Source organism: Argiope bruennichi, chromosome 8 (genome assembly GCF_947563725.1).
Source record: "Argiope bruennichi chromosome 8, qqArgBrue1.1, whole genome shotgun sequence".
Lineage (NCBI taxonomy): Eukaryota > Metazoa > Arthropoda > Arachnida > Araneae > Araneidae > Argiope > Argiope bruennichi.
The window spans coordinates 66,767,594-66,782,369 of record NC_079158.1 but is presented as its reverse complement, the minus strand read 5'-3'; the positions used below and the strand labels follow the sequence as shown (position 1 = coordinate 66,782,369).

The 14,776-nt window shown below is 28.9% G+C and overlaps 1 protein-coding gene across 2 annotated transcripts in view; it reads right to left on the bottom strand.

Annotated features, from left to right (window-relative positions):
• LOC129981237 (synaptotagmin-15-like) overlaps positions 1–14,776 on the bottom strand; it is a 358,403-nt gene that overhangs the window by 133,866 nt on the left and 209,761 nt on the right. For both annotated transcript variants that reach the window (XM_056091995.1, XM_056091996.1), the window contains exon 2: positions 1,483–1,663. In XM_056091995.1, the coding sequence (XP_055947970.1) occupies positions 1,483–1,663 (181 nt within the window). The remainder of the gene's footprint in view (positions 1–1,482; positions 1,664–14,776) is intronic.

Genomic DNA, 14,776 nt, shown 5'->3' with positions numbered 1-14,776 from the left:
TTATATTTTTATTAGAGCCTATAAAAGAATGATTTTTGTTTGATTTTGAATTAAAAAAAAGTACTGTAGAACGTATGTTACGAAATGTAAACTTAAGAATAAATGACGAATACATTTTATTCGTAATTTAATAAATGTTTTTATTTGCCTTTTGAAAACACTTAGTGAATGACTAAATAAAACAGCAAGTAAACTTAAGGAATAAGAGATAAAACAATGCATTCAATGTTATATTTGGATAAAACTGTATGCTGACGTGTAATTGAGTATAAAAATACTTTCGCTTTATTTGTGCTTAAAAAAAAATTGGCGGTCAAATTTGAGGAAGCAGTTTCTTTAATCAAACCTTCCAGTTCTAATATGCTATGTCTTTTATTATTAAAAGTGTTTTCATTAAAAATTTATTACATTATTTTGAATATTATTTATTTAAAAATTACAAGAATTTAAAAAATAACATGGAAATTAAATTACTATTTCTAATAAGGTGATTTTCCAATCCTCTAAACTGATCTGGCTCCAAATTTCATATGCAACTGACTATTAGATATTAAATCTATAAACCAAATTTTATCGATCTAACCCTAAACGTTTTGCAGTTACTGTCTTCACTAATACAGACAGACACTCGTACAGACAGATTTCTTCTGAAGGAATTTTGTTCAAAATTTGACAGCTATCTACAACTTTAGTGTAAAGCCCACATACCAAATTTCTATTTAGTTAAAAGCTATCGTGAGATCCTTTGTTCACAAAGAGATATAATTTCAACAATGCGTTCTTCAGATTTCAAGCATGTCTGAAACGCAGATATGTCAAAATCTGGAGTTCGATCTTTTTTTTTTACTATTACAACATTTTCGTATACAAAGAAATAAATAAAAAAAATTGCATCGAGATTGATTTTTTGCTGCAACGTTTCAGATTATCACTTAGCTTTAACGCAATTCTTTTTTTTAAAACTATTTCTAATGAACACTTACTATCCAAGAATAAATAATATCTGTAATTACCTGCGATATTCGATAATTGTAAATCCAATGGTTTGACCTATCAAGCATCTTGGAAAATATTTTTTTTAATTTTGTACTTCGCAAAACACATTTGAAACATCATCATGTAACATCGGCTGTTCATCTGATATCTTAACGTAACATCATCTGACATCTTAACGGCTGTTCATCTGAATGGAAGATAATACACAGAATGTTTTGTACGATGTTTTCCCCATCAATATCTATTATTATGTATCTCATTACAGACCATCAAGAGGTATGATTTGTAAACTATGCTGGTAATAATTTCCGATTTTATTTCCATTCTTTTTACGCAAAATGCATCAATGTATCTTAATTCTTTCACGATCTAATAATTTAAAAAAGCAATTAAGATGTAAACTTTAGAATCACCCTGTAAATACAAAATTTTTTAAAGCCATTTTAAAAAACAAAGTGATGTGAAATCAAAGTAGGGTTCCCTTACTTAGCGCTGTAAATGGAGGCCTGTGAACACCTGGAAGCTCTTTTCCGGGCAAGACTGCTCTCCGGTATGTCCTCATAGACGGCGTGGTTTCGTCGCCTGCACCGAAAAAGAGTGTATGCCAGGGGCAGCAAAAGCAGCAAAGCCACCCCGCCAGCCAAAAGGGTCACGTGCATCGAGTCACCTGAAAGTAGAAATAATGTCATCAGAATGACAAAAGCTTCAAAATAAATCAACTTTATGGGCAATTAGTCGACTTTGGTGACCAGCTAGTTCACCTTGAATATTGGGTATCATTAATTTCAGTTAAATCATTTAGATATAATTTCATATATTGGGAAATTGTCAGGCATTAAGCATTTAAATGCGTTCTACTTGCATACATGTCAAACCTAATCTTCATCTGGGTGCGATCGACGTTTCACCGTGTAAAATAAAAGAATATCATTCGATATAAAAACTCAAAAATTTCTTAGAATGTGAGACAAACGTCATTTAGTCATATATTTTTTATAATGCCAGTAAGCCAGCTATAAATTAAAAAACAACAACAATTGTATTAAATTCTTTGGTATACAAGATATTTCCTAGTATAATGTATTGGGTTTTACAAAATGAGTTGATTATTTCCTCCAGGATATCGGTTCTTCCCCTTACTTTACTTGCATACTAGATTTCTTTGCAATTGCTTTGTATATCAGATATTCCCCTATAATGATTGCAATAAGATAAATAAAATGCTCGAACCATGAAGGCCCTTAATAATTTCAAGTCTGTGGGAACAACGTGACGGTTTTAAGTTTCTAAAGCTTTTCTTATATTGTTTAACTATTAATGTTGGTCGAGCAAGTACAGTTGCAAAAATTATAAATCTTTTCTAAAAATATTTATACAAACTGCGTGCCACGCGTCATCGCTTGACTTTGAATACGCACAGTGAGAAAGACTTCTAAAAATTAACGGTTTGCCCTTGATTTCCTTACTTTGTTCCGTACTATTTAATGGACGTAGTTAAAATTTGACATTTTCATGGCTATCAACGTTTTCTTAAATTTCTCTGAATATGCATACATCAAAGTCGTCAATTGATATAACATTTCAGTCACATGACAAACATGACTTCGCGAGCCATCTAGCATCAAACTGAACATTGCCATGGGTAGAGGAGTGGTGTCAAGATTTTATTCGTATTTTAAAATGTTAAATAATATCGAAGTTTAAAATAGTGTTTCAAGGGCTCAATGCTCGAGACATATATATAATTTAAAATTAACACAGGTGAATTTATTGTTAAATTTTAATTGGCGCAGTATGACTTTATTCCCTTCAGACAATCTATTGCGTAATATTACATAGTAATATAATGTAATAATTAAGTAATGAATACGTAATAATATATTTACAAAACCCATTCGATGCTTTGCGTTGTTCTTATTTTAAAAAATGTTTTTTTTCTCTATTCTTATTTTTTTTTAATCTATGAAAATAAAAAAATAATCCCTGAATTCACAGGTAAATTTCAATTGACGCAAAATATTGAGTAAATTAACATAAATTCATTCAGTAGTAATGAGCATACAATAATATAACAGATGCAAAACAGATGCATTCCTTTATTTGCCTTTTTAAAAAATCAGTTTTATGAATCTACAATTAAATTCAAACTCATGGAGTAAAACTGATACGTTAAGTGTCAATCTATTCCATTTTAACACTGAATATAATAATTCTATAGATACAAAATATATTCCACACCTTGCATTGTTTTTATTTAAAAATATATATGACCTTTATTTCCATTTGAAAAAAAATCATGAATATAAAATAAAAAAACTCTGCGTCAACAGAAAAATTTAAAACAGTGCAATGCGTTGGATAAGTGAATAGGAATTTGTTCGATTCGAACTACTAAGGTTATAATAATATCACAGACACAAAACATATCCGATGACTTTCAAAGTTATTGTTGCAACGAATTCCTTTATCTTCCTTTTATAGAATAGGACCTGCGAATTTACCAGGAATCTAAAATAAGTACAGCGTATTTGATACGTGAGCATAAGTTTACTCCAATCTCATTATTTAGAATATAACAATATCACAAATACCAAACACATTAGATAATTTGCGTTGTTCTTATTAATAACTGTCCTTCCTTTATTCTCCTGTTCTAAAAATAAGTTCTATAAAAAGGCCCCTCAATCTAACGACAAAAGTTTTGATAGTATCTCAGTCCAAAACATGGAGTATTTATGTTTTGTAGTACTTGGTGCAAACAATGAAATACGGCGAAAGCGAAATAAAAAGAGAAAAACAAGCGAAAAGAGTCTGAAAACTATTGGATCGTGCAATGTAGTCACTGCAACAGAAGAATCTGAATTCGACTGCAGAAAGCTTCCACTATCGGAAATATTCTTGTTCTTCGCCATATTGATCTTCAGCGACGAGGTTAATATTCAGTTGGAACAGGAAAGAAAAAAACTTCCTGAATCAGAAAGGTTTTAGTATTCTAATCTCTAAAAGGTGGCGGAAAAAATTCGATTGGAGTTAGTTTGTTTGACGATGTAAGCAAAATTAATGAATATGTACAATCTATTTGATACATATAATACAATATCAATCTAGCTATCAATATCTTATTGCTTTTGCGAACAATTAATGGTATAATAAAAAGGTATTTTGGATATGCACCATATGGATGTTCCACATCTACTTCTAAACAATTAGGCCTAACTCAACCATTTCTGCACACTTATTACTTGTTAAGGAGAAAGAATATGTTGAGCTCTTCAAAGTACAAAAATAAATTAAATATTCAAACAGTTAGAAATCAACCAAAATTTATCATTTTTTTGCATCATAAATTTGAAATAAATTGCCCAAGAAAAAGATTTTTGACCATTTTAAAATTAAAATGTTAACTTCCTATAGACATACATTTCATTTCTGTGCGAGTTTTCTTTCATATGTTATTAATACTTTTTAAACATTAATGCGGACGACTTTAAAATTAGAAAATATTTAAGCTTTTTTTTGAAAGGCAACAGTAAAATTTTGAAATATTCTATCACTACTTTTTAAAAATATCTCTTTAATTTCGATACATATATTTTACCATTTACCATTTCATTTGTTTTAAAATAATGATTTAATGAATCGTGAAGTAAACAAGAATTGATCGGCCAAATGAAGACGACAAGAAAAGCAAAATTATTGCGAACAAATAAAACAATTTTTGACGACAGCAGCGATTTCCCTTTGTTAGGAACCATGCCAAAAAAACTGCGAGAGGAGAAAAAGGAAGACCAAAAAAAATGGTCATCTATAAAAAATATGGCAACAGTTTCAAAAATATCAAATTTATTTCTGTGCGATTTTTTTTCTTCGTTTCCATTATTTTTCTCAAAATTTAATAAATAATAGATTAGTTGCAGACGATTCTGCATTAAGAAATTTATAAATACTCAAGCGCAAGGCAACGTTGCGATTCGATTACTTCACTTTAATTTTATGATATATATATATATATTTAAATTCCAGCAATGTCTTATTAATTTCGAAAACATTCAAAATTATAATTAAAAATGTTTCTAGACGATAAATCGATTATATATATTTTAATAATTTATACAAAAATAGTTTTTATGATAAAATATTATACACGAAAGGATATTAAATTAAAGGATTAAACTAAAGCAATATCGGGTATATTAACTAATATTAAATTTCGTTTTATTCTTTCAATAAAGGAATAAATCTAAATTAAAAAAATAAATATAACAGATTTGTGCTTCTAGTATGAAAGATAGAAGAATTATTATATTTTAGGGTGATTCATTTTATTTATCTTAATTAAAAATTATATTTAGTTATAGTAATAATGACTGGAAGTTGTACTGTAGATTTTGAAATTACTTGTTTTTAGACCTCAATGATTTTGAAAGGTCTATGATTCAATGAAAGGAAAATGAGAAAATTTCTATATTAGTTCGAAATTGACCATATATTGTCTCAAATCTGTGTTTTACAGTTTCGATTACATTGTAAAGAGTAACATGTTGGTGACGATGATAAACTGCATTTGCACATTATTTTAGTATGTCAAAGATAAAGTGGTCACGAAAATGTATTTAATATTGTTGCAACGCGAGTATCTATAAATAACCTTTAGTGACTTAACAAATGCACTTACTAAAACTATCAAAATTATTGTTGCAAAATAAACTTAAAAATATTTTTACAAAATCAACAAAATTATAAAAAATAATGAAGAAATAAAACTGATATCATTGAGAAGATTATTTTTTAAGTAATATGAAAACCAATTTTATATAATAACATGGTGCAAATTTATATATAAAGTGTTAAGCTAGCATAGAATTCATGAAGTTAAAGATCTGAATTGAAGCAGTGATTGGCATCTTTTATTTTTTTTAAATCGATAGTTACACAAACTTTTAACAGTATAACACAAGAGAAGAATTTATAAAATGGAATTTACATATACCTAACATCCAAACATAGAGGAACTTCCATATTTTCTCCTGGAATCTTGGATTTTCATATAATTTAAAATCATTTTATAATATTGAATAAAATTTCTGTACATGGAATGAAAATTTTCTCATAAAAATTGTGCATATATACAATAATCAAAATATAATTATACCTTGATTTTATTCATAAGAAGGAAAATAAACTAAATAAGAAAAAAAAGTTTCACTGATTCATACTGCAATAGAAATTCTGAAAAGATCGGAAGGTGATTGCTTATGAAAAAATTAATTGACATTCACCAGTAAGATATATGTGATTCTTAGCATCTGTTTCATGAATACTTTCCTAATTGAAAACAAGATTTTTATTTAAAATTCAGTTTAAATTTTTTAAAAGTGAATACAGACCCTAGAAAAATGTCTTTAAGTGGGAAAAGAAAGTTCAGCTTAGTAATCTATACTTATAATAAAGCTCAATTGTGTGTGTGTGTGTGTGTGTGTGTGTGTGTGTGTGTTGGCGCTCTACAGGACAGGCCATTTGACCTACAGCTACCAAATTTGGTACATGTATACCTTAGAGGTCGGGAATGTGCACCTGGGGTTCCTTTTTTCGAATTTTTAATTAGAATTTTAATTATTAATTAAAAACTAACTTTCCCGCCAAAAAAATCTTCCATTTTCCCCACCGCCAAATGAGTAAGGCTTCATTTTTTTTCTCCCAATAGTAATGAGGCTAGGGTTAATATTTTTCGGTTTATTTATTTTCGATTATTTCAAACGATTCTGTTTATTTTCTTAATGTTTGATGCATTTGAAATGAAACATTGTTAATGAATCGATCTTTCAGATTCATTCTGAAGTACTTTTGAATAAAAATAAAACAGAATAAAAGAAATTAAAAATGTCTAATCTGCATAGCGTTACCCCAACTGGCGTAGAAAAAAATCACGTATTTGCGTTACGTAACTGGCGTTGAAAATTCACGCATGCGCATTGTACTCTGAATTCCGCATTGTGTTGACAATTATTAATTATTAAATCAGAAAATGATAAAAAAAATGCAGTATGTATATTTGCATACTGAATTTTTATATATATCATTGTTTTTGAGAAATCTTCAAAATCGTTAGATGAGGATTATGATTGTATTTTGAGTAATCATACATCATTAAAAATTGTGACTACTAGGGAATAAAACAATTGATCAAAACCCCTTTGTTTTATCATTCATATATAAGTTAGAAACATTCAGTTTAATCAATATTCGAACCCGAGACATTTCACTCATATATACAAACAGCGATAAATAATCTTCTTTAAAGCATTAAAGAAAATCAATTAATTCTCAATTTGGAATTTCTTTCCAAAATTTTTCCTTAAAACTACTTACGTTAAAATTGCGAAGAAGAAGATTTAAGTGGCATCTCTTTTAATTAACTTTCAAATAATTTCATCCTCCAAAAGATGTCAAAACATGAATTAAGGGAGCCCTTCATTTTAATTGGGTTCTTGTTCTTTATTCTGTTAATGAGAATTATTGCTCCCAGTTTCGAAATCCCGAATCGGTTACTCATTGAATTTAGAAAACGGTTTTCTACTGAATAATTTCAGAAAAACGTTTACATTGAGTTAATCTTATTTTGCAATAAAAATTATTATCGTCTGATTTTAATTATATATACAAGGATTATATATTTTAGAAGCAGTTGATTACAAAAATTTGCAAGAGAAAATACGTATGAGGTATACAAAAATTTGGCAAGAATTGATAATTCCATTAACTTTTTATTTAAAAAGTTAATGGAATTATCAATTTTAGTTGGTTTATTTTTTCAATATATATGAAATGTAAGCATCATTATTAGTGCTTAGTTAGTACATGTCCTTCGTATTTCTTCATATTGAATTTATCGGTTCCAAAATCGAAACTGGTTTTATTTTCTTTGAAATAAATAATATAACCTATTCTATGTTTCTTACTTGTCAAACAATATTTATTTCGAAATTTTAAAATTACAGAATGTCTCGTTTAGAAATAATAAGTTAGTAAGTTTTTATATAAAGTTTCTCTTTATACAGCATTAAACAATAAAAAAATATTTTACTTAATGCAGACGATTTTTTTCTTATATAATTTTTTTCTGTTTACAGGCTTTCCTATTTTCTGTAATTATTTTTAAAATTAATATCGCAAGATTTCAAATTTATATAAAACATCTTCGGTATTAAAGAAGCTTTATTTTGATTTAATATTTTGCAGTTCAAACAGCCATAAAACTTTACAAGGAAAATTTTAGAAGCAAACGAACATGTATTCGAAAAATTTTAGAGGCAGGCGAACATGTATTCGGAAAATGAAAAACTTTACAGATGAAACAAACAAACAAAAATAAAGCAAAATTATAAAATTTATACAACTACATCTCATTATCATTTATTGGTGACGCATCAAGATAAATATCAGAAAATGAGACATTTAAGAGTTTCCAGAAACAACAGCAAACTCGACAGACGAATAAATGAAAACGGAAACTAAAAGTGAGACATGTAAATTGTTATACATCTTTGAGCAAAGTTTGCTACATGATTTCCTTTTTCTAAAATTTTCTAATTTTTTTGAAAAATTGTTTATTTAAATAATTGTTAGATCAACCTCTCATGAACTTATTTGTCCCAAAAATATGTCACAACCTATATATTAGATGCACCTATTGCTATTTAAATGTCTTGGACTTTTTTTTTGAATTTAGAACTGATTATTATCTTAATTTAATTACGTATTAAAGAAATATAAATGAAATAATTCCACGTATGAGTCAAATACGTCATTATGCGAAAAGTAGTTGACAAAATTAAAAAGAATAGAATATCAAGAATTATACTCGTTACAGAAAACAACAAAAGATATGAATTAATTTCTTATCAAACGATTTTATTAAAACTCTTAAACAGATAATATATCCTATTTCGGATATTTGCAGTTATTGTCACCCATATAAAAATAAAGAATACTGAGATACTTTTATATGTCTATTTTCGTCTTATAAATTAACTGCATCCCAACTTAAAGATTTAAACATCGAAAATTTTGTAACTGGATACAAAAGTTAGATATGCATTTTTTGCAAAAAGGTAAATGTTAAAAAAAATTTGAGACAAGATTTTCAATGTATAGGGTGATTATAAAAAAAGTATCCCGATATACGAGACCATAAATATCATTCCGTTTACAGGGGCGGAATAAAATTTCGGTTCAAAATATTTTTAGATATGCGCTCAAGAATCACGTGAGAAAACAAGAGTTAATTTCTAGAAATTGCGTTATAGGGACAAAGTTTAAAATTTTTCAAATGCCAACACCAGCTTTTTTTATTGGAATGTGTTCTCGACAATAAATAGCGTTAGACGGTATCAAAAAACAATAAATAGCGTTGGAAACGGTACCTGCAGCACGAAAATCACAAGCGCTAGACAGAAGAAGAAAAGAGAAAACAACTGTGATGTGCCAACCAGAGACATGAAGTTCGACAAATATCTTTCAGCATGGCACATGCTTTGGTTCTAGGCATCATCTGCAGTATGCAAAGTGCCATCGTGGTTGAAGTAGATCAAGAAGAAAATTTGTGAAACACAAAATGTTTTTTGCTGTATTTTCTCTGCTGCTATTGCTTATTTTCTCTTTTCTTCTTAATTGTCTAGCGATGGTGATTTTCGTGCTACAGGTACTGTTGCACGCTGTTTATTGTTTTTTACTATGAAGAACACATTCTAATAAAAAAGTTGGAGTAGCCATTTGGAAATTTTGAAATTTCGTCACTAATCGTAACTGTTAGAGATTAATTGGGTTTTTCATATCATTCTTGAGCGCTTACCTCAAAATACCAAAGATTTGTATTCCGTTTCTGTGAACAGTACGGAATAAAAATTATGGTTTCATTTATCGGGACAGTTTTTTACTAATCGCTCTATATATGTATCTTTACTCAATTTACAAAAATGTAGCTTAAAATCTTTATCAATGTCCATAGTAGAAATATGCTTTATAAAATTCTAATTTAAAACTAAATATATTTTCTTAATTATAAAATTCTTCATCATTTTTTTCAAACAAAGAAAAAGCATGCTGTTCATTTTCGGAAAAATTCAATCCGTCGAAGATGCAGTGGATTACTATAAATTCGATTCGTTAATTTCGCTAAATTTATTTTCGTTAGTTAAATTTTTGCTAAAGTTTTGAAACACATGCATTAAGGAGTTATTAACAAATATGTATTTATTTTTTTGCTCACAAATTAATCATAATCTCTAAAGATCGATAGTAAATCGATAATCGGCTAATGATGGAACCGAATAAAAAAACTAATCTTTGAACAAATACATTTTTTTCTTCTACTATTCATTGTATTATTATTTCACCTTAACAAAGGAGAAATAAGGAAATTCCTTTCTGCATTTCGTAATAGAAAGAATATCGCATTTCATCCAATCTCTAAGGCATTATTAAATTTGAAATATTTATGCGCCATAAAGGGTACTTAAGCCGACAGAGTATTTATTTTCATCTCTAATAATGAAAACATATGTGTTTCAGATTACAAATTCTTAAAAAGGCGAAGAAATAGAATAGATTTTCTGTTAGTTATTTATTTTTGCCAGGAAACTTAAGATTTACTGTATTGGAGCAATTACTAATATTAAATTTATGGCGGATCTAATTTTAGCCCCACAAATGATATTTCAACTTGGGAGAAGCAGTTTTTAGCTTTTTACTTTTGTCTGTTGATTAATATATATTGCGTTAATAAAGATTAATAGCAATTTCAGTGATGTACCCTTTCTAGTTTTCTTATTTAGAATATGGTAAATATGCTTTTACAGGAAATGCTGAAAAGTTTTCAGCAAATAAAATTGTAATTAATTCTTAGGTTATTAATCTGTATGTCACAGTTTATGTAATTAATCAGACATTATTAATAATAATGGGTAATTCTTAATAATAACAGATCAATGTAATCAACAAATCATTATTATTATTGTTTCTGATGGCATAGACAAGCCCGCTGAATTCGTTAGCGAATTAAAGACGAAATTTTTGCGTCTCTTGTTTTCCAGTAGCGCCATCTAGGGAAAAGAGTACGACTTAGATACACACGCGTCACAACCCTTTTTACTGGGCGGGCTTCATTCATGCAACCACGAATCGTAATTTAGACCTGAACCAGAGAACGATCACCTCTGATCCAGTACCCCCAGTGGTATTACTCTCGACATGGAGGACTTTGTGACCATGACAGATTTATACTTGCACCAGCCACCACCACACACGGAGAGTCTTCGGCTGTCGGATTTGAACTCACAACCCAAGGGATGCGCATCCAACGCCCTACCAACCAGGCTATCCCGGCACTACATTGTTGATAATAATTAATTACTAATCTCAATAATATGGATTTATTATATTAACCTTTATTATTGATAGTAACCAATTAATTATATTGATTGCAACATACATTTATAAGAATAAATGAATATAGATGTAAAAGTAATAATTAAAAAACCTAGTGACTTAAAACAATGAAATTCGCTATGATATATTGTGACTACAATTATTGCTTTGTGTCAAATTTGGTGTCAATAAATCGGTAAAACCGTGTCCAAAATATATATTCCCACGATAGATTCAGTAAAAAAGTTAGATTCATTCCCAAGATCTATATTTTATATTTATCGTTCGCTAATGTCATACAGGGTATTCGCGACCACATCCAAGGTCTACAGTTCTATGCGAGGGAGAGGTGATAAAGATTTACTATACAGTATTCGAGAAAGTTTCGAGGTGACCACTTCCGCTGGCTTCACTGCTGTTTTGTCTTGCATTTGTTAAAGGAACAGTGAATGAAAATGATTTTATTAAAATAATCAAGATTATTGTAAGTATATGCCAACAACAATACAATAGAATTTGTGCAATGAATAAGTAGATTAATTGACGAATGTTTTCCTGAAACATAAGAATACAATCTCTTTTATAAGCAAAAGTAACAGTTTTTATACAATTCCACAGAAGTCCTATTTCTATAGCTTGAATCGACTGAAATTTAAAATTTCAATTATATTTCATTGTACTCTATCGGGACAATTTGTTTTCTAAAACTTTGTAGTAATATTAACAGGTATTAAACAAAAGAGAGAGAAAATTAACTAGTTTGGATCTAATCAGAAAAATTTTGAAGAATGAAAAGTAATTTTAATTTAAAATTATCACATTAAAGCAAAAGATTTGAACATTTTCTTCTAATGCATCTCTGGCTTGATATGCGGATATATTATCAATCCATCATGACTTGAACGCATAACAATTCAGATTTGGTTTGAGCTTCTGAGACTTATCTAATCGTCATTCATCGCATTTTGGCATTACAATATGATAATCTTATACAAGGAACGTGAAATGATTGATTTTAACTCTAGATTTTTAATCTTACCATCATTCATTAAAAGCAATTATCTCCTAATTCAAGTGCCTTTAATGAAGAATATTATTTGCTTATGTGTAAAACATGAAAAAACAAATCAGAGTACTCTCATCTCCATAGTAGCATTCCTTAAAAATGATCACTAAATCTGTCATCTCGGTAAATGGTGCAAGTATGCCCATTGTAAAGCGGAACAAATATCCAATGATTTCTTCCCCCCCCCCCTTTATTTCTTTTTCATTTCCAAGAATTTTAAAAAAGAATCCTAATTTTTTTTTGGTAAAATATGGTTTTTAACATGTTGCTGTGCAGAATGTGCTATAAAGAATTGAGATCTAAGAAGTAAAACTACGAACCACGAAGTTCTTTATCCATTCTAGATTTTCATTACTGAAAACCAAAAAAATCTGAAATACAGGTATTTTTTATATATAAGATTTATACTTTATGCCTATTACTGAGTAGACTTTGTAAAAAGGAACAGAGAAAAAAAGAACGTCGATTCTCAAACGAAATTCTGGTGCCTAATTTTTCTGGAACGCTAATATTAATTTCATTCAATAAAGTATATCAGATAAAGCGCCTCCATAAGTTGGTAAATTTAGACCCTATAATCATGTTTGGGCAGTTTCCGGCGATCAGTTGCTTATAATTTAAATGACAAGGAAAATGTTTTCGTTTATACGGAGGAAAAAAGCATGGAGACTTGCAAACATTCATTCCATAGAGATGAGAACCATCTTGCTATAGCAAGACGATCTGCAGATTTGGTACTGCAAGATACTGTTTGGTACTTAATAAGGACAACAGTTATTGTCTCTACTTTCCATTAGGCTTACACAATATAGATGACTTAGATTTAGCTTCGTTTCATAGGGCACATTTTTAAAACATTTGATTTAAAATTGGTTAAAAATTGGTTAATTGGTTAAACAATTGATTTAACCAATATCTACAAATTTGGTTCAAAAATCACATGACATATATATTGCTTTTGTGAGCTATTAGACTTTCGCGCATATGGATACACTTACTGATAGAAAACCAATCCTATGATGGATTTTTCTACATTGGATATCTAAATTTATTTACTTACATTTTAAATACATATCGATACTTGTGATGAAATCCGACGATTTATTAGATCCCAGTTCAATTTATTACATTCCAACGAGCTTTTTCACAATTTTCCTGTTAATATATTCCGACCAGAGTTTTTCTACTGTTTTGGTGTGTGAAGACCACAAGCAAAATTCCATTCTTCGTTTCTATTTATTCGAAAGTTCCATTTGCTTCATTTTGAGTCATAGGTTTCACAAACAGCATAATTCCAATTATATGTTTTTCAGACAAAAGAAAAAAAAAAAGCTTAAAACGTTTTATTTCTATGTTTCATACTGTTACAGAAATCGTTCAACAGACGTTCAATGTAAAAAGTGAAAAGTTCGTAATTGAGTCATATTCCACACAAAAAAAAGTAGCCCAGATAACAAAAAACACAGCTAAGGTCAAGGATGCACAAAGTAAGAAAGCACAAGCAAATAGCAAATTATTTTTTACACAAGAGTAACAATTAAATTAATAGGATCAGATCTCAATGCGATCAATATTTCAAACAAAAAAATTATGTCTCATATGAGATATTTACATTTTATAATCTCTCTACAAATAATGGAATTTTCCAGAAGAATCTTTAGATTTCGGGATATAATAAAGATACATTCAAAATTCTTATATTTTTATCGCCACATGATCGTAGAGTCGGGAATCATTGATCTAACATCCATTTCTCATTCCAAAATTCCCTATAAATCTCTCTTAGCAATTACAGTATTAAAAGGGCAGCGATATACAAGAAAATAAAAATGAAATGCAAATACTAATACTGAAATGAGTCCCAACAATCTTGGTTTAATAAATCGCATATCTATGAGCTTTCATTCTCGTTATTCATTTCTTTCAAATAATTTTAAACTATTATTAACATAATATCTTTCGCCTTAATTTATCAAATTTAATTATATGATATCAACAAACTAGGAGCATTCAAAACTATTCAGTTGGAAACTAATTAGCGAGGTTTAATGTTTACGAAATAAAGACGATCAATAAATATGAGAAATGGAAACTCTCACAGTTGAATAAACTAGAACTTATCGTGAGATCAGAAAATTGAATTAAAATTCCCTTTTCGGATTTCAAATCCCTAAGGTGGTTATGTCTGGAATATCTTTAAATATGCATGTTTCTCGACAGTAAATTTCAATGTTAAAGAAATATTGTTTGAATCATTTAAGTTCTTTTAAATAATGGAAGCATTATTTA